This window comes from Podarcis bocagei (genome assembly GCF_964188305.1).
Source record: "Podarcis bocagei genome assembly, chromosome: 13".
NCBI lineage: Eukaryota > Metazoa > Chordata > Lepidosauria > Squamata > Lacertidae > Podarcis > Podarcis bocagei.
In genome coordinates this window covers 13,754,000-13,771,935 of record NC_138138.1, presented here as the reverse complement: position 1 = coordinate 13,771,935, position 17,936 = coordinate 13,754,000, and the positions used below count along the sequence as shown (strand labels likewise).

The 17,936-nt window shown below is 44.5% G+C and overlaps 1 protein-coding gene across 1 annotated transcript; it reads left to right on the top strand.

The window, feature by feature from the left end:
* The first annotated feature begins 334 nt into the window (after positions 1-334).
* On the top strand, positions 335-17,385 carry PSME3 (proteasome activator subunit 3). Its single transcript, XM_081166873.1, has 11 exons — positions 335-555; positions 6,627-6,659; positions 6,969-7,031; positions 7,282-7,386; positions 8,047-8,095; positions 10,637-10,749; positions 13,567-13,635; positions 14,726-14,793; positions 14,933-14,987; positions 15,950-16,036; positions 17,154-17,385. Exons 1-11 carry the CDS (start codon positions 514-516, stop codon positions 17,232-17,234), a joined length of 765 nt encoding a protein of 254 aa, XP_081022999.1. The 5' UTR covers positions 335-513; the 3' UTR covers positions 17,235-17,385.
* The last annotated feature ends 551 nt before the right edge of the window (positions 17,386-17,936 follow it).

The window sequence follows — 17,936 nt, the reverse complement described above, 5'->3', positions numbered from 1 at the left end:
GGTCCCCTAAAGGACCACCCAAAGATTATTATTATTATATTTTAACATTTTGATTTTATTATTATTATTATTATTATTATTATTATTATTATTATTATTATTATTATTATTATTATTATTATTATTACAGTATTAGCTTTTAATCACGCCGGAACCATTTATCGCGGGATCAGTTTCCCTGCGCGCTCATTCCCGTTTCTTGGTAACTCCTCTCAGGCTCCTCCCACGCCTCTCGGAAGCTGCTTGTCCAGCTCGTGCGTCAGTTACCCCGGATGAGGCGGGAGAGCGGAAGACAAAAGACACGAGCGGCGTGGGGGGCGGGGGAGCGAATCACGTGGGAAGCTGAAGGCGCGCGCGGCGGTTGGCGAAGCGGCGTCGGCGAGGCGTTATGCCGTCATTTCCGGCCGCGGCCAAGAAGCCGGTGGTGGTTTGCTCGGGTGGCGGCGGCGGCGCGTTCGCGGAACGAAAACGAGACGGACCCGGCTAGAGGGATAGCGGTTCCCCCGCCCTGCCATGGCCTCCCTGCTCAAGGTGGATCCGGAAGTTAAGATCAAGGTACGGAGGGAAGCGGGGCCTCGGAGGGGCGGGAAGGAGACGAGAGCGGCTAAGTTGCTTCGCGGGGCGTGCGTGCCCCGGAGCATGTGCAGAGCGCCGGCCTCCGGAAGGAGGCGGGAGAGGTTTTCCCCGGGGCGTTTCAGCCGCGGCTCCTCTCCGCTGACGGGGCGAGAGGGCCGGTTGCCATGGAGGGCTGAGGCCCTTCTGGCCCAGCGCCCTTGGGGGGGGGGCCTCTGCCCCGGGCCCGTCACCCCCCGCACCCCGCTTAGCCAAGACACAACGGGCCTGGCTCACCACCTCGCCATTTAAGGAGGGAGGCAGTAGGAACCCTTAGCCGCGTGCCTTAAGATTTTCGGATTGCATCCCTGCCTCTTGGGAAGTTGGCATGATCACACCGAGTCTTATTGCACGATTGCAAGGGAACCGGGTGTGGGTTAAACCACAGAGCCTAGGACTTGCCGATCAGAAGGTCGGCGGTTCGAATCCCTGCGACAGGGTGAGCTCCCGTTGCTCGGTCCCTGCTCCTGCCCACCTAGCAGTTTGAAAGCACACCAGTGCAAGTAGATAAATAGGTACCGCTCCGGCAGGAAGGTAAACGGCGTTTCCGTGCGCTGCTCTGGTTCGCCAGAAGCGGCTTAGTCATGCTGGCCACATGACCTGGAAGCTGTACACCGGCTCCCTCAGCCAATAATGCGAGATGAGCGCCGCAACCCCAGAAACAGCCACGACTGGACCTAATGGTCAGGGGTCCCTTTACCTTTAAGGTACCTGGGGGGGTCATCTAGGCCAGCCCCCCTGAAATGCAGGGATATTTCGCCCAACGTGGGCCTTGAACCCACGACCTTGGGATTAAGAGTGGCTGGGGAAACCCAGACAGATGGACAGGTATAAATAAATTATTACTTGTTGGGTCTCTGGACTTTAATAAAGGTTGATGATGATATCAAATTATTATTACAGTGGTACCTCAGGTTAAGAAATTAATTCGTTCCAGAGGTCCGTTCTTAACCTGAAACTGTTCTTAACCTGAAGCACCACTTTAGCTAATGGGCCTCCCGCTGCCACCGCGCCAACGGAGCACAATTTCTGTTCTCATCCTGAAGCAAAGTTCTTAACCCGAGGTACTACTTCTGGGTTAGCGGAGTCTGTAACCTGAAGCGTATGTAACCCGAGGTACCACTGTATTATTATCAGAGTCGTGTTCTACTTTTCTGCCCAAGCTGCTGATCCTTGGAACTACGCTGCCTCTGGCCACGGGGGATGCTCTCTGCTTGACTCTGACAGGCCAAGTGCACCTGCTGTTGCTACATCCTGCAATGGTGGCTTCTTTAGGCTGCTTGGATGTTACTGTTTTTGACCTGCCCTGCAGAGGGTGGGTTTATTCAGATCAAAGGGATTTGAGGAAAAAGTCTCCATTTAAGTCAAACTTCCAAGTTTATAGTAGCTTGTATATTTCCCAAGCAAGCAATGCATTCTGGCTGGTAAAGCACACCTGTTTGCATCTAAATTTATTATATCGTCCAGGAACGTGCTGTACACCTCAGATCATTCGCCCAATATGACTTTTGCCCTGGCTAGATTTTATCAGCCTAGAAGAGTAATTGCCAAATTAAGGATTTCCGTGTGAAGTTAAGGAATGATAAGCAAGGCTATGTTTTGGAAGCTCAGTACTGTACTCAGAACTGTGAGTTGGCATGTAGCAGCTGGTCAGAATAGATAGAAATTAGATGGTCGTGCCACTTGACAGCATGCTTATTCAACATTTGAACAATAATATATACAAATATATATACAGTGCATGACCTATTGTGCAATATTTATAATGTTTGACTTAAGAGGTCACATAGTGTTCCTCAGGATTCATTTTTCATGTATAATAATAAAAAATCAGGCTTTAGCTCAGATCCGTTTGATAGAGCATACTAGATCCAGTTTCATGGGTATTTTTAATGGTTATGTTCCACTTAGATTTCATTTGAACCCCAGCTATTTTTAACAGTTTTTTAAAAGAAAATATATTTTTTAAAAAAATTAAGAGCCATTTCTTGTCCTGAATTGAGAGCCTATCAATTTTCTCTATTTTTTTTTTTCTCTTTTACCCAGCCTTAAAGTTAAGTTTCAGACTGGTAGCATGTAGGAAATAGTTCAGGCTCCGTTGCATTTTATATGTGTATTACTATTCACCTGTCAATTTTCTGTTGCGGTAATGGGCTTTTTTTGCGCAAACTTTCTTGTAGTTTAAAGTGCAGACTTTCTTATAATCGGTCTGGATAGAAGTCTTGCGTGGTCCTTTTTTGCTTCTTTGCGTTTGGGAGAGCTTCCCATTTTAAAAATTAGTTTGCCCATTCACCTATTTTTAGGTAGCTGTTAAATTGTCTACTGCTTATTTTATTTAATGCATTTATACCTTGGTCTTCAGCTGACAATAAATCGTTCAGAGTAACTTGCAAAGATCAGGGAGGGAAAACAGGCCTTGCCTGCAGGCTTTCAACTTAAACACAACACAAGATTGGGAGGGGAGAAGGTAAAAAAGCAAAGTCACACTAGTTCTTAATTATAAAGCTCAGCAGCTTTTAATTCAACAGGTCATGGAGCTGGGTCTAAACATAATGGAGAAACTGCTGCTTCCTCCCCCTCTGACATCAGTGATGGCAGTTGGTAGTTAGAGCAGGATGGTGCTGAGGCAAAGCTGCGGCCCAGCATCATTTTTTGGAGGGGAGGGGTATCAAGAGTGCTGCCCCCTCTTCTTCTGGCGGCCTCAAGGATGGCAGCTGGATATTGAAAACAGTGCTTTCCAGGAAGAGGGCACCTGCACTCAGATGCATATTTGGAGGTGTGTCTGTTTTGCTTTCTGATCCTGCAAGTGATCATCATCCTCTGATCTCCTACATTGGATTGAAGTAAAAAGCCATCCATGCGAGGGGGGCAGGGATGGGAAATCTGTCTTTCCCTGGACCCTCTTGAGTCCCTTTGGCCCCCCCCCCCCGCACCTCCGGTATACTCTTAATATTGGAAATCAAGATCGTGTTGTGTATTATTTTTTAAAAGCAGGAGATGAAACAGAAGAAAATGGAGAAGCAAAACTGTTTCTCCCCTAGTCTTCACTTGATCTCTGTTATCACTAACAGATCATGGGCAAAAAAGAGTGTGGTAGAGTAGGAACATCTCTGCTAGACCCTATATTCTTGCACAAAAGTAGTAGAGGGTTTGGGGGGGATTTCTGCTCGCCGCCGCTACCATCCCAACCTACCTGAGCCAAGGGTGGCACACTTCGCTCTGCTGCCAGGGAATATTTGCATCAGCAGAGAAAAGTATGGTTGTCACATCCTTTTCCTAAAGAGGATGAAGAGTGACAAGTATGAGGGGAAGAGTTTTCCTGTTTAGGCAGACTCCTGAGAGGTCATTAGTAGGAGGGTTTTAGAATTGTGAGGAGGGAGAAAGGGGGAGCAACTCTTGCCCCATTTATCTCCTTCTAGCAAATAATCTATCAGTTTCACAGATTTTAAAATTTTCTCTTAATCATGAAAACCCAAATACACTGGTACCTTGGGTGACATATGCTTCAAGTTACATACGCTTCAGGTTACAGATTCCACTAACCCAGAAATATTACCTCAGGTTAAGAACTTTGCTTCAGGATGAGAACAGAAATCGTGCTACGGCGGCAGCAGGAGGCCCCATTAGCTAAAGTGGTGCTTCAGGTTAAGAACAGTTTCAGGTTAAGAACAGACCTCTGGAACGAATTAAGTACTTAACCCAAGGTACCACTGTACAAAGATCTTCAACTACAGAACGGTAAAACATTAAAGCAATTGTGAAACTAGCAAGAGTTAGTAGTAAAATCTTTACACCCAGTAGAGTGTTAAAACAGGATGCCTAACTTGCCCCAAAGCTGCCTTGAGTAAAAACACGTTCTTAACTTGTCCACTGAAAGACACGTGACGGGGAACAGTGAGTGCCGCAAAATTGGTGGCTCCAAGCAATCCTGAGAGCGAGGGCTGCTTTCTGTCTAAGTAACAGACCATGTGTAAATATGATGCAAGCCTTGCTATGCAAATATATGACTTTGCAACCCACATGTAGGAGGCAAAGTATTGCTTCCCATGACGCATTATGTGCTCTTCTTAAGTAAAAGGGATTGATATTCTTTGGAGAAAAAACAAAACTGTGCCACAGCCTTGAGGCTGAATCTATCCATTTCTGATAACATCCAGTGGACAGGGGGACCACTTCTACTTTGAGGCAGTGGTGGTGGTTGTTTTTAATGCATATTTGGTGTGCCATAGGTGAGGCCTAGATCCAGGGAAAGCATGTGTGTGGAGGAAAAATAACATTGGCTGACCCATATGCTAGCATAAAGAAGTAGGGTAGACTGCTATAATTTGGAGGCTGTTTTGAAGGGAACATAGGAGATGGCCCCCTCATCTGCTGTAACTTCTTATACTGACACATCAGCAAATCTAATGGTTGATCAGAGGTAGGGCTGAGCATTTGTCTGGTTTTCAACATTGTGATATATCACCAGCTAAACATCACAGTACAGTGGTACCCAGTTCTCAAACGTCTCCGTTGACGAACATTTCAGAACTTGGAACGCCTAAAACCTGGAAGTAAATGCTTCCATTTTCGAACATGCCTCAGAAGCATAGCTGTCAACTTTTCCCTTTTCTTGCGAGGAATCCTATTCGGAATAAGGGAATTTCCCTTTAAAAAAAGGGGAAAGTTGACAGCTGTGCTTGGAAGTTGAATGGCTTTCACTGTGTGTTTTTCAATTTTCTCAATGAAATTTGCAGGCCGCCCTTTGCACCTCGGTTTTCGAATGTTTCGGAACTCGAACCGTCTTCCGGAACAGATTATGTTTAAGAACCGAGGTACCGTTGTGTACCGATATATCACAATGTCTGAAATAAGGATGGAACAATGTAGGGTAATGTCCTGGCAACTGCCACAATTAGGGTTGCAGAACTGACACATTTTTACTTGATTTTAACATATTGTTACACCTGTACAGAGCAACAGGGGTGGCAGGAAACACGAGAGAAGAAAACTTCACAGTTTTCCCCATGTCACAATTTTTTACATAGCTCACGGACCAATCATGGTATATCGCAGTGTCAAATGTTAAGAAACCATTACCGCAATGTGGGTTTCAAACCAATTATTTATCGGCATCAGAGGGGTATGTGTAGAAGAGAGCTCCAGTACTGGCATAGCTTAATGGAGCCATCTTTGCAAGAATTAGCTATGTCAGTTGTTCAGGCATGAGACATATTCTGTAGGCACTGCGTATGTATAACTCAGATAAAAAAAAGGAAGGATGGAGAAGGCAGGTAATTTTAGCCACTGGCTGGAGATGGCAAGGCTGCGTTCTCTTGTGGGTAGTCTTGTGGGGGCTGCAGGGCGTGCTGAAAGTGGGGAAGACCGAAGGCATAGGCATGTCCCGTTCAAACAAATCCCGGCACGCCATCTAGCTGTGACAAGGACCAATGATCTGACTTAGTATGGCCAGCTTCATCTGTTTATATGCACATGGTCCAAAAAACACCCACTTGGGAACTTGCCGCTCTGGCCTTATGCGGTGACTGTTGGCAGCAATACTGCGCTGAGTTTGAAAGAGGAGCTAAAGAATGGGTTGGTGCAGGATAGGAAAAGAGATTGTGGAATCTCTAGTGGCAGCACCAAACTTCTAGATGGCCAGGGAGTAAAGATTTTTCCAACCCCGTAATCCCCAGAATCAGCGGGGTCTGTAAAAAACTTGGAGCACGGCTAAATAATTTCAGAAAAATGCTTTCAGGTGGTACATAACTTTTTGTGCCCTGGGTTGTTGATTCTAAGCAAATTCTGGACTCCTGAGTCCCACAGTGGGTTTGATCCCCATAGGGCCACCTGCATAATTCTGCATTGCAAGGGTTTCGACTAGATGACCCTCAGACATCATTCCCAACTCTACAGTTCTTTGATTCTATGAGAATATTGTGCTACTGTACAGAACACAGCTCTGTGTATGCTTGGGTCACTCTGTTTTACCCAGTTTGGACTCTGTTCTAAACTGCTTCTCTTCTCTCCTGTAGGTAGACTCTTTCAGGGAGCGGATCACAGGTGAAGTAAGTGTCGCGATTCCTTCCTGCCACCTGCCCTTAATGCTTAAGGGTCTGGATGTTTCTGTTGCTGGAACATCTTGCTGGAGACCCTTTGATGACTCTTAAGAGAACTTCAGCTAGTCAATTAGAAAGCTTGTCTGTAGCTCTGTTCTGGCCCCTGCAGTATCCAAGGCTCATCATGGCTTTTGCCTTTGGAAGGGGTTCTACTGGTTCATACAGAGGGTTAATTTGGGGTTAATTTCTGATCTGCCCATTTGCAGATAATCTCAGTATTAATTCATGCTTCACAGCTGGCTTTTCTTTGTCCTTCAGGCTGAGGATCTGGTGGCAAGTTTTTTCCCAAAGAAGCTTTTAGAACTCGATGCGTTCCTTAAGGTAAGAGTTGCAAGCCCCGTGCCTCTCACCTGGTTTTTCTTGTCCAGTGAGTGGCTCTTGACTATAGCAGACTGAATTATTATTATTATTATTATTATTATTATTATTATTATTATTATTTTATTATTATTTATTTTATACTGTCCTATACCTGGGGGGGTCTCAGGGCGGGTTTGGTGTTGGATTCAAGTTTGGCTGGTTCTGTTTGGGAATGTGTTAACATTATGCTTCGGCTATTCTCCTTTCCTAGGATCCCATTCTGAACATTCACGATCTCACCCAAATCCACTCAGATATGAACCTTCCTGTTCCAGACCCAATCCTGCTCACAAACAGTCATGATGGACTGGATGGGGTAAGGTGGTTCACTTTACCTGGGTTTAATATTTGAGACGTTGATCAAAACTGCATAATGCTCACATTTACTGAGAGGGTCTGGACAGAGAGAAAGCTGTCTGGGAACTAGAAGCAAAAGCAATAGTTGCTTGTGTCAGGACCCATGTCTTCCTCTCCATATTCTGTGTATGCAGAATAGAATTTCCTGCCCTTTTGGCATGAGTTAACCTCCTATAGAAGAATCAAAGAAAGCCATGCACATGACAAATTTCTCAAAAGTTGAAGTTTTATTTATAAATCGTCGGAATTTCAAGACAATTTAGGTACTTGTGTTTCATTTTCGCTTGTTTGACTGAGATGGCAAGTCAGGAACGTGATTCTTATACGTTCAATTAAACTTATTTAATTAGTTAAGGATGCAAATGGTATATACTTACACCAAATACACCTATTATTTTCTCTTCCTCTTTGCCTTCTTTGGGTCCTTTCTTTTTCCATACCCTCCTTTTGTAATTTCCTTTACCTATTTCTCTTTTTCTCCTACAGTTTTAGTTATTTGGATAAACACGCTTCTTTAGATTTTATGGTTTGATACAATACATCCCCCCCCCCATGAATAACTTTGTACATATTTGCTTTCTTTCTGTAAAAAATAATAACGTCCTCTTTGTTTTTTCAGCCCAATATGAAGAAGAGAAAGCTGGAAGACTGTGATGAAACCTTCCAGGGTGAGTTCCTAAACTTCCACTGCTAAATTCATGGCATCTGGTTGCTGTCAATGCTGGTTTGGGAGTTTGTGTTTGTCTTACGAAACTTGTCTAATTGAGTGAACACTCTGAGCATACGGGGTTGGGAAAATCCAGAAACCTTAAACTTTTATATTGGTGCCAAGGAATTAAAGTATTAATTCACTGATGTAATTGTGGCCTGCACCTTGACCATAAATTTGTCCCTGATGCAGCTGCTCAGTACACAATAGACTTCTAGGAATTTGAAATGATCCCTTGAAATACTCCAGCTTTTTGCAACTTTACTGCCAGATGGCTGGATCCTTATGTGGTTTCAATATTACAGTGGTACCTTTGGTTCTCAAAATTAATCTGTTCCGGAAGTCCATTCCAGAACCAAAGCATTCCAAAACTGAGGCACGCTTTCCCATAGAAAGTAATGCAAAACGCATTAATCCTTTCCAGACTTTTAAAAACAACCCCTAAAACAGCAATTTAACATGAATTTTACTATCTAATGAGACTATTGATCCATAAAATGAAAGCAATAATCAATATACTATACTATAAAATAAATAAGACAGTATTGTAGATGCTAAAAATTAAAATTATTATTTTTTCTTACCTGCACTGATGATAGTCATTGCTTTTATCCCTTTCTGCAGTCACACAATCAATCAATCAGTAGCTGAACTAGATTCCACACAGCCACAAAAACAAATTAACCGAAAAAGCCTCAAAAACAAAAACACAAAATAAATAGCAAAAACAAAAATGCCAGACTTAATCTGTTTGACTTCCGAAATGTTTGAAATCCCAGGCGCAGCTTCTGATTGTTGCAGGTGCCCCAGAAACGTTCAGCTTCTGAAAAACGTTTGAAAACTGGAACACTTACAGGTTTTTGGCATTTGAGAACTCAGGCGTTTGAGAACCATGACGTTTGAGAACCATGGTACCACTGTACTGCCAAGATGTTGTGCATAGTGTTCCCTGTATGGTTGAAATTCATTTGCAGTTAATTGGGAAAGCCACAGTTGCATTATTTGTGGCCTGGCTTACGCTGTCAGTCTTCTAATTCACAACATGAAGTTTCAAAGAACAGAAACGGAGCGTAGGGATCCCAGGTTTGAGAGTTCAAAGCCACTATTTTTGAAATTAACTAAAAAGAGAGTGCCCCCCCCCAATAAATCACTGGAATTCAATTCCTATGTCATTAAATGGTCAAAATCAATAATATCTATGCAGCACCTAATTTTAATAGCTATGTGGAAGAGGACATTTGAGCAGGTGCAACTTTTCAGATCCTGCTGTTCTGTGATGATAAATTCCGCCTGCTGAAATTCCCTACTGCACACCTTTTTAAAGATATATGGCTCCTGCAAAGGTTGTTACCTCCTATATTAATGTGGTGTTGTTGTTGGTGTGTGGGTTTTTTTTAAAAAAAATTATTATTATTTTACAAATATAAATTTGTAACATTCCAAACACATATGCATATATAGAGATAACTCTGAATCTTGAGATTCCCCCCCCATCCCCTCCATGGGTCCTATTGTCAACATTTACAACTGCATATTATTCCATATTCTATATTTTAAATCAATCCACATTATCCATAGTATTTGTTACATTACAAGTGGGATTCAAATCCTGCCAGTGTTTCCATCTGCTTGCAGTGGTCTCTTAGATAAATTATATTTTTCCCCATTCTTTTTTAAAGTTTTTGTCCTGAGTTAATGTGTTTGGTTCATGAGTTAATGCGTTTAAAACGCTTGCATAATAATAATAATAATAATAATAATAATAATAATAATAATAATAATTTTTATTTATACCCCGCCCTCCCCAGCCAAGGCCGGGCTCAGGGCAGCTAACAAGCAGTAATAAAAACGAGCTGAATGAATGCTACTTAAAAACAAGATTAAAATACAACATTAAAATATTGAAACATTAAAATGTTAAAATGCAGCCTCATCACAGGAGGAGAAGCAAAAGGAAAGTGGGGGAGGGAATCAAATTGGCTCCAAGCCAAAGGCCAGGCGGAACAACTCTGTCTTACAGGCCCTGCGGAAAGAAATCAGATCCCGCAGGGCCCTGGTCTCATGAGACAGAGCGTTCCACCAGGCCGGAGCCAGTGTTGAAAAGGCCCTGGCTCTGGTTGAAGCTAATCTGACTTCCTTAGGGCCAGGGACCACTAGGGTGTTGCTATTTATGGACCTTGGAAGTAGGAATAGACTCTGCCTACTGTGCCTGCATAAAACCCCACGGGTATCCTGGAACATAGGAAGTTGCCTTACACTGAGCCAGACCATTGGTCCATCTTGCTCAATATTGCCTACACTGACTGGCAGCAGCTCTCCAGGGTTTCAGACAGGCATCTCTCCCAGCCCTACCTGGAGAGGCCAGGGGTTGAACCGGCAAAGCTGTTGCTCTGCCACCGAGCTTATGGCCCTTCCTGACCTGCTGAGCGGCAAGCACATACATGCGCACCCATGCTCACACTCCATGGAATAAGTGGCAAATCTTTTCTCGTGGCACCAGGTACCAAAGTCTTTGTCATGCCTAATGGGATGCTGAAGAGCAACCAGCAGTTGGTGGACATCATTGAGAAGGTGAAACCCGAGATCCGGCTGCTCATTGAGAAATGCAACACGGTGAGTGCTGGGCTCCGACGCTTTTCAGATCCGTTTCCTGTAGTGGTGCTCCGAAGAGCAGGGATAAAATCAGTGCTATTCATTACTTATTTATTTTTTGAAAAGTTTTTATTATGAAAACAATTCAACATTAATACACACATATTGCGAATATACAAACATACATTTCATACGGCCCTTAAAAATGTTTATTAGAATAAACAAGTTCTGTTTGAAATACTACATAAGATGGATAACTGTGTGTAATAGAAAAAGAAGCCTGAAATTAGGTTAAAGGTGTGTGAAAGCAAGTAATAGAAGTGGAAAGAAATTGCAATCGAGTAGATTGGAAGTCGAACACAAAGGTGGGGTGAGGGGTGGTGGATGGTGATGGGAAAAGGAATTATCTGTGGGACTGAGTGTAGGTATGTTTGAACATTTTTAAGGAATGTATGAAATGTATGCTTGTATATTCGCAATATGTGTGTATTAAGGTTGAATTATTTTAATAATAAAAACTTTTCTAAAAAACCCAAAAACTAATAGCACTGAACAGCAGGGATAAAATCAAATGTGCTTTCTTCCAGTTAGCTCCTCAGAGAGAACGAGGTGGCTAATCGTGCGTATCAACAAGGATGGGGGGGTCGCAGATCTGGCCTCTGCTGGCATGTTACTGTGGCAAATCTTGTATGAAGTTTGCTGAGGTGCCTAGACTTCAGATGACAAACTGGTGCCTTGTGTGACTGAATCCTTCTCTGAATCCCAGCATGGTGTAGTGGTTAAGAGCGGTGGACTTGTAATCTGGTGAACAGGGTTTGATTCCCCACTCCTCCACATGCAGCTGCTGGGTGAGCTTCTCTGAAGTCTCTCAGCCTCACTCACCTCACAGAGTGTCTGTTGTGGGGGAGGAAGGGAAAGGAGATTGTTAGCCACTTTGAGACTCCTTAAGGCAGCGGTTCTCAACCTGTGGGTCCCCAGATGTTGTTGGACTACAACTCCCATCATTCCCTGAACTCTGGCCTTGCAAGCTAGGGGTGGTGGGAGTTGTAGTTCAACAACATCTGGGGACCCACAGGTTGAGAAAGGCTGCCGTAAGGGGAGTGAAAGGCGGGATATCAAGTCCAAACTCTTCTACTTCATACCAGCATATATTTTTATTTTATGATTTAAAAGCATTTCATAGACCACTTTTTTTCTTTCTTTAAAAAAAACCTTAAAAGTATTCAAAAACACTGTAAAAACAGTGAACAGCATTATAACAAATGAAAAGCAGAAATAACAGGGTAAGATGTTACGGATCAAGGAAAGACCAGGCAGAAAGATATATCTTTGCATGGCCTGGATAGCTCAGTTGGTTAGAGATTGGGACTGATAACGCCAAGGTTGCAGGTTCGATCCTCATATGGCACAGCTTTGCTGGGGGTTGGACTAAATGATCCATAGGGTCCCTTCCAGCTCTACAGTTTTATGATTCTAAGACGTCTGAATCAATTCATAGACCATGCTTTACATATGATAAAAGGAAGTGCATTCCACCGTGCAGTGGAAATGGCAGAAAATGCCCTTTTTCAGGTTGCTGTCCTGAGACAGTCTGCAGAATGTGATGCCACTTCAAATTTTTGCCTAGAGCTAGGTGATCTTACAGTTCTATACAGGAGCAAGCGGTCTTTCAGGTAACCTGGTCCTAAGTTGTTTAGCTGTTCTATATGTTGGTAACAAGATTTTGGACGTGGTCTGGTAGCCAGCTGGAGCCAGTGCCGTTCCATCAGCCCAGGTGTAATATGGACACATTGAGGTGTTCCACTTAGCAATTTAGCCACAGCCTTCTTGGCCATGGAAATCTAGCATATCGGGGAGAAAGTTAGCTTAGAGCTCTCTCTGTCTCTGTGATCTGTTGGTTTTCTGTGCATGGGAATGTTTCGTTTGTATGGAGGAGCGTTCAGTCATGTGACAACACCCCCTTCTGTAGTCTGAAGAGGTGCCCCCTATGAGGCGTTCTCAAAGTAAAGGAAGGATTGAACTCTGATTAATAAGAATACACACAGAGGCTTGAACCAGCAATACTCTGGGAAGGGTGCATATAATAATCTCTGCCTGCCTCTCCACCCCTCGGCCCAGGTCGTTTTATTCACACAAAAACTTTTACAGAGTGTTCGTAAGAACCAATCAGATTTCTTCTGAGCATTTCAACAAACCCCACATGGGGACAAAGTTAAACTACAAACACTAGTTAAGCATGCATACTTTGGGTAAACAATCAATACACATGATAAGAAGGATGGCCAGGAGGACAGCGATCATTATCACCTTACGAGAGACCTGTTTCCTAGTCCTGAGATTAACATATCAGAAAAGCTACATCAAAGAAACTTGCTCACTATCTTTATGGCCCAGGATGCATGCCTGGCAAAGCAACTGGGCTGTGTACGTGACTGGTCAAGAAAGAGAAATGGAACAGGGATGCAGAGGTGTGGATTGATCAAGAATCATATCAAAATAGTTTAAACCCAGTCAACGCAATGCTTTCATTGCTGACACAGATGGCTTACTCTATATTTGTTCTAATTCCTCATAGCAATCCCGCCTGATCACTAGACCCTAGGTTTGGGTGTACCATCTCAGTGAAAACTTGGACCAGTGTTGTCTTTGATTGCAGGAGACTAGATTTCAAATCCTTGTTTGGTTTTGGAGTTTTAATTGTTCTGCAGCAAATCTCTCTGTCTGTCTCAGCCTGAGCTGCCTGACACAGATGCTGCATATAGAACAGTCTGCCAGCTGTTTTCAGTGTATACAGCAAAGCAGTGGCACCTATTTAATATGACATATTCTGCCCGGCAGGTCAAAATGTGGGTGCAGCTGCTGATTCCCAGGATAGAGGACGGCAACAACTTTGGCGTTTCTATTCAGGTAGGTCAGCAGTTGGGGGGCGGGGGCAGAATCCTGAGGAACTGTCCCTTTCTGGGGTGGCGAGCGCAATCAGGATTTCAGGAACCAAAATGCTTTTTCTGAGCAGGAGCAGTCACCATTAAGAAAAAGCGGTAGGAAAAGGGCATTATATATTTGGATTGCCTCTGGATCAAGTCACTTTTCTTTAAGTTCTCAGTAAGCTAGCTCAAGGTTGTCATCTGAACTAGCAGTCACAGCCACAGTTTAGCACTCACAGTCAGTCCATCATTTGAAAAATAAGACTTTCGAGCCATCTTACCCAAAAATGGCAACTAGACAACAGGTAGGCAAACTAAGGCCCGGGGGCCGGATCCGGCCCAATCGCTTTCTAAATCTGGCCCGCAGACGATCCAGGAATCAGCGTGTTTTTACATGAGTAGAATTTGTCCTTTTACAGTGGTACCTCGGGTTAAGAACTTAATTCGTTCCAGAGGTCCGTTCTTAACCTGAAACTGTTCTTAACCTGAAGCACCACTTTAGTTAATGGGGGCTGCCGCTGCGCCGCCGGAGCACGATTTCTGTTCTCAGCCTGAAGCAAAGTTCTTAACCCGAGGTACTATTTCTGGGTTAGTGGAGTCTGTAACCTGAAGCGTCTAACCCAAAGCGTATGTAACCCAAAGCATCTGTAACCTGAAGCGTATGTAACCCATGGTACCACTGTATTTAAAATGTATCTCTGGGTTATTTGTGGGGCATAGGAATTTGTTCATTTTTCTCTTCAAAATATATTCCGGCCCCCCACAAGGTCTGAGGGACAGTGGACCTGGCCCCTGCTAGAAAAGTTTGCTGACCCCTGAACTAGACAATTCCGATTTGGTGACTGTAACCTTGGTTTAAGGAGCCATTTGGCACCTAGCTTATGTATCTGAGTTTCTAACATTTTTGGCCAAGGCTGCTTGGGTGGCTCTTTCTGCCTTGCTGGGGCTCAGGTCTCCAGTTCATGGCAGAGACTCATCGGCATGACCTGTTAAGATATTGGTTGGCTACGTCCAGGTATAAGTGCACCTGAAAATTCCCTCAAATGTTTCTTTGTTGGCTCCTTCCTTTGCAGGAAGAGACTGTGGCGGAGCTTCGAACTGTGGAGAGTGAAGCAGCTTCATATTTGGACCAGATCTCTAGGTGGGTGCCTTTTCACGGCTTGGCGCAGGGTGCCTACAAAGGCTGGCTTTTGTTCCAGAGGGGTCTGTCCCTCTCTAGTGTATGCTGTTTGGGCACCCCCTTGCCAACCGTTGAACCACCTCTCTTGCTTCCTTTTCAGATACTACATCACACGGGCAAAGCTGGTTTCTAAAATAGCTAAATATCCCCATGTGGTAAGTGCAGGTATTAAGGTGACAACTGAGTTTCTCGTTACGAACTTTTAATAATAGCATTAGAGAAGTGGCTAAAAGGCTTCCTGACTGAACCCTTGGGGAATATTGTTGTCATGAGGGTCTGCTTCAAATAAATAATAATAATAATAATAATAATAATAATAATAATAATAATAATATTTTATTTATATCCTGCCCTCCCCAGCGAAAGCCGGGCTCAGGGCGGCTAATAACAATCAAATAATCAAACATTCTAAAAACATTTCATTATAAAAATTAATTAAAATCAAATTAATGGCAACCATTAAGCAAAATTCTGTGCAGGTTGCCAGAGGAGGGAGTCAGGCTGCGCCCTGACCAAAGGCCTGGTGGAACAGCTCTGTCTTGCAGGCCCTGCGGAAAGATGTCAGGTCCCGCAGGGCCCTAGTCTCTTGTGACAGAGCGTTCCACCAGATCGGAGCCACAGCCGAAAAAGCCCTGGCTCTAGTTGAGGCCAGCCTAACCTCTCTGAGGCCTGGGACCTTCAGGTTGGCTTTATTTGCAGACCGTCGGTTCCTCTGTGGGGCATACCAGGAGAGGCGGTCCCGTAGGTACGAGGATCCTAGGCCGTATAGGGCTTTAAAGGTTAAAACCAGCACCTTAAACCTGATCCTGTACTCCGCCGGGAGCCAGTGCAGCTGGTATAGGACCGGATGAATGTGATCTCGCAGCGAAGACCCTGGAGCACATCGGTCTCGGCTTCTGTTTCTGTGGGTTTTGCATAGGCCTGTTGTCTCTTCCGACCAGTTCTTGATTGTCAACATCCTTTTGGGTTGGGGTTGGAGTCTAGGTATACTGATGGTAGTGACTGAGAAGACCCCGAGACAATGGCAGCTTTGCAGGTGACTCTCGGCTGGGAGATGGAATGAGGCAGCAAGTCCACTTAGTGCAAAGCAATTCTGGCTAAATAACTGTCTCTGTAGGAGGATTACCGTCGCACGGTGACTGAGATGGATGAGAAGGAATACATCAGCCTGCGGCTCATCATTTCGGAGCTCAGAAATCAATATGTAAGTCCAGTCTTGAAGGCGATTCATAACACCTCCTTGTGCACAAACCCTATTAAGGTGCTTGAGGGGGCAGGGGCCCGTAACAGTTGAGTCAGTTTTGCAGAGGGCTGGTCTCTCAACCAGTTATTAATTGCCGAGGCCTCTTAGGGTAGATGGGACGCAGGTGGCGCTGTGGGTTAAACCACAGAGCCTAGGACTTGCTGATCAGAAGGTCGGTGGTTCAAATCTCCGCGATGGGGTGAGCTCCCGTTGTTCGGTCCCTGCTCCTGCCAACCTAGCAGTTCGAAAGCACGTCAAAGTGCAAGTAGATAAATACCGTATTTTTCACTGTATAGGATGCACCCGACCATAGGACGCACCTAGTTTTTAGAGGAGGAAAACAAGAAAAAAGTATTCTGAATCAAATGTTGTATAAACTACTGTATTTAATAAACAACCGGTATATCAGAATCATATTACAACCATGTAAAGTGAACAGCAGTCAACAATGGCATTAAGAACCATCATCACTGTCATTAACAAATGAAGAGAGACTTTAAGGTTTGAGTGCTCTTCTAGTCTTCTGTGAACCCCAAGAACTCATCACTGCTAGAGTCAGAATTTATGAAGCTCAGTTGCTCACAATCACTGACATGACTTTCTTCGCTGTCTTCATGTAAAATACCATCTTCATTTCCATCCAAAGCATTGCTAATGCCACATTTTTTCCTCTCAGTCCTCTTCCTCCCCTCTCTCAGCGAGCAACCTGCCCGCTGCTCGCAAACATTCCCTTTACTTGAATTACAGTCAAGAAACAGCTGAGCAGAGCCTCTCTGTCTTTAAAGAGCAGCACCAAGCAAGTGTGTCTGCGGCTCTTGCTGGCTTTTCTTGTTTTCTTCCTCTAAAAACTAGGTGCATCTTATGGTCGGGTGCGTCTTATAGAACGAAAAATACGGTGATTGCCAAGGCCTCTTAGGGTGGGCCCCTTCTTCCTGGAGTATGTGGTGTGGCATCACTTGTCTAGGCAATAGCGAGCTCTGCCTTTTTTGCCTGGGGGGGGTGTGTGCAAAAAATTCGTTTGCAAGCCAGATCCTCCCTGAGCCAAGAAGAAACCAACTCCTGTCTCCTCTCCCGCTAGGTGACTCTCCACGACATGATCCTAAAGAACATTGAGAAGATCAAGCGACCCCGGAGCAGCAACGCCGAGACCCTCTACTGAGCTGTCGACAATCTGAACTCATGAACTGTTCAGTAGGCTCAAGGCAGCCCTTTTGCCTCAGTTTATGTGACTATCAAGATGGGGAATCTGGCTGGAAACAGTCCTCACCACACTTTTAGTTAAAAAAAAAAAATCTAAAGAAACTCTCCTAGCTCTTTCTGGTTGGTTTTTATTTGGGTCTCGGGATTTGCCTCCCACCCACCCCCATCTCTTGACATCCGAAAGGTATGGGGCAGAGCTTCTCTTCCTGCGTGGGTGGGAACAGGATAGCGGCCAATCTGCTCCAGGCAACCATCCCTGTGCCAGCAGTCCTGAACGACCCTGTTCTGTAGCAGCCGGGAGGAACCCTTCCCTTCTAGGTAGCGTATCTTTGAACTGGTCGAGAGCAGCGTCAAGTTCTGCTGGACCAGTTCAGTCCTCCCATTGAAAAATGCATTTGGGGGAATCGAGTGCCCTTTTCATCTCACATGGCTGTCCATGCCCACTGTCCAATCATGCAGATTCTGATGCCACTGTGTTGAGTTTTCCCTTCCTGCCCCCCCTCCCCCTGTTGATTCGTTGTTCTTAATCTACAGTAATCTATTCCGGATTACGTACTGCACTTAAGCAGCTCTCCTCTCGATACAGCACTCCTTTTGCCTGGCAGGTAAACCCAGTGGAACCCTTGAGTGCAGTGGCCGTTCTCTGGATTTCGGGCTGGGG

Coding starts and splice junctions, on each gene's coding strand:
- PSME3 (XM_081166873.1), top strand. CDS start 514: ATGGCCTCCCTGCTCAAGGTGGATCCGGAAGTTAAGATCAAG. Junction 7,032..7,281: donor AACTCGATGCGTTCCTTAAG/GTAAGAGTTGCA, acceptor CTCCTTTCCTAG/GATCCCATTCTGAACATTCA. Junction 10,750..13,566: donor TCATTGAGAAATGCAACACG/GTGAGTGCTGGG, acceptor TCTGCCCGGCAG/GTCAAAATGTGGGTGCAGCT.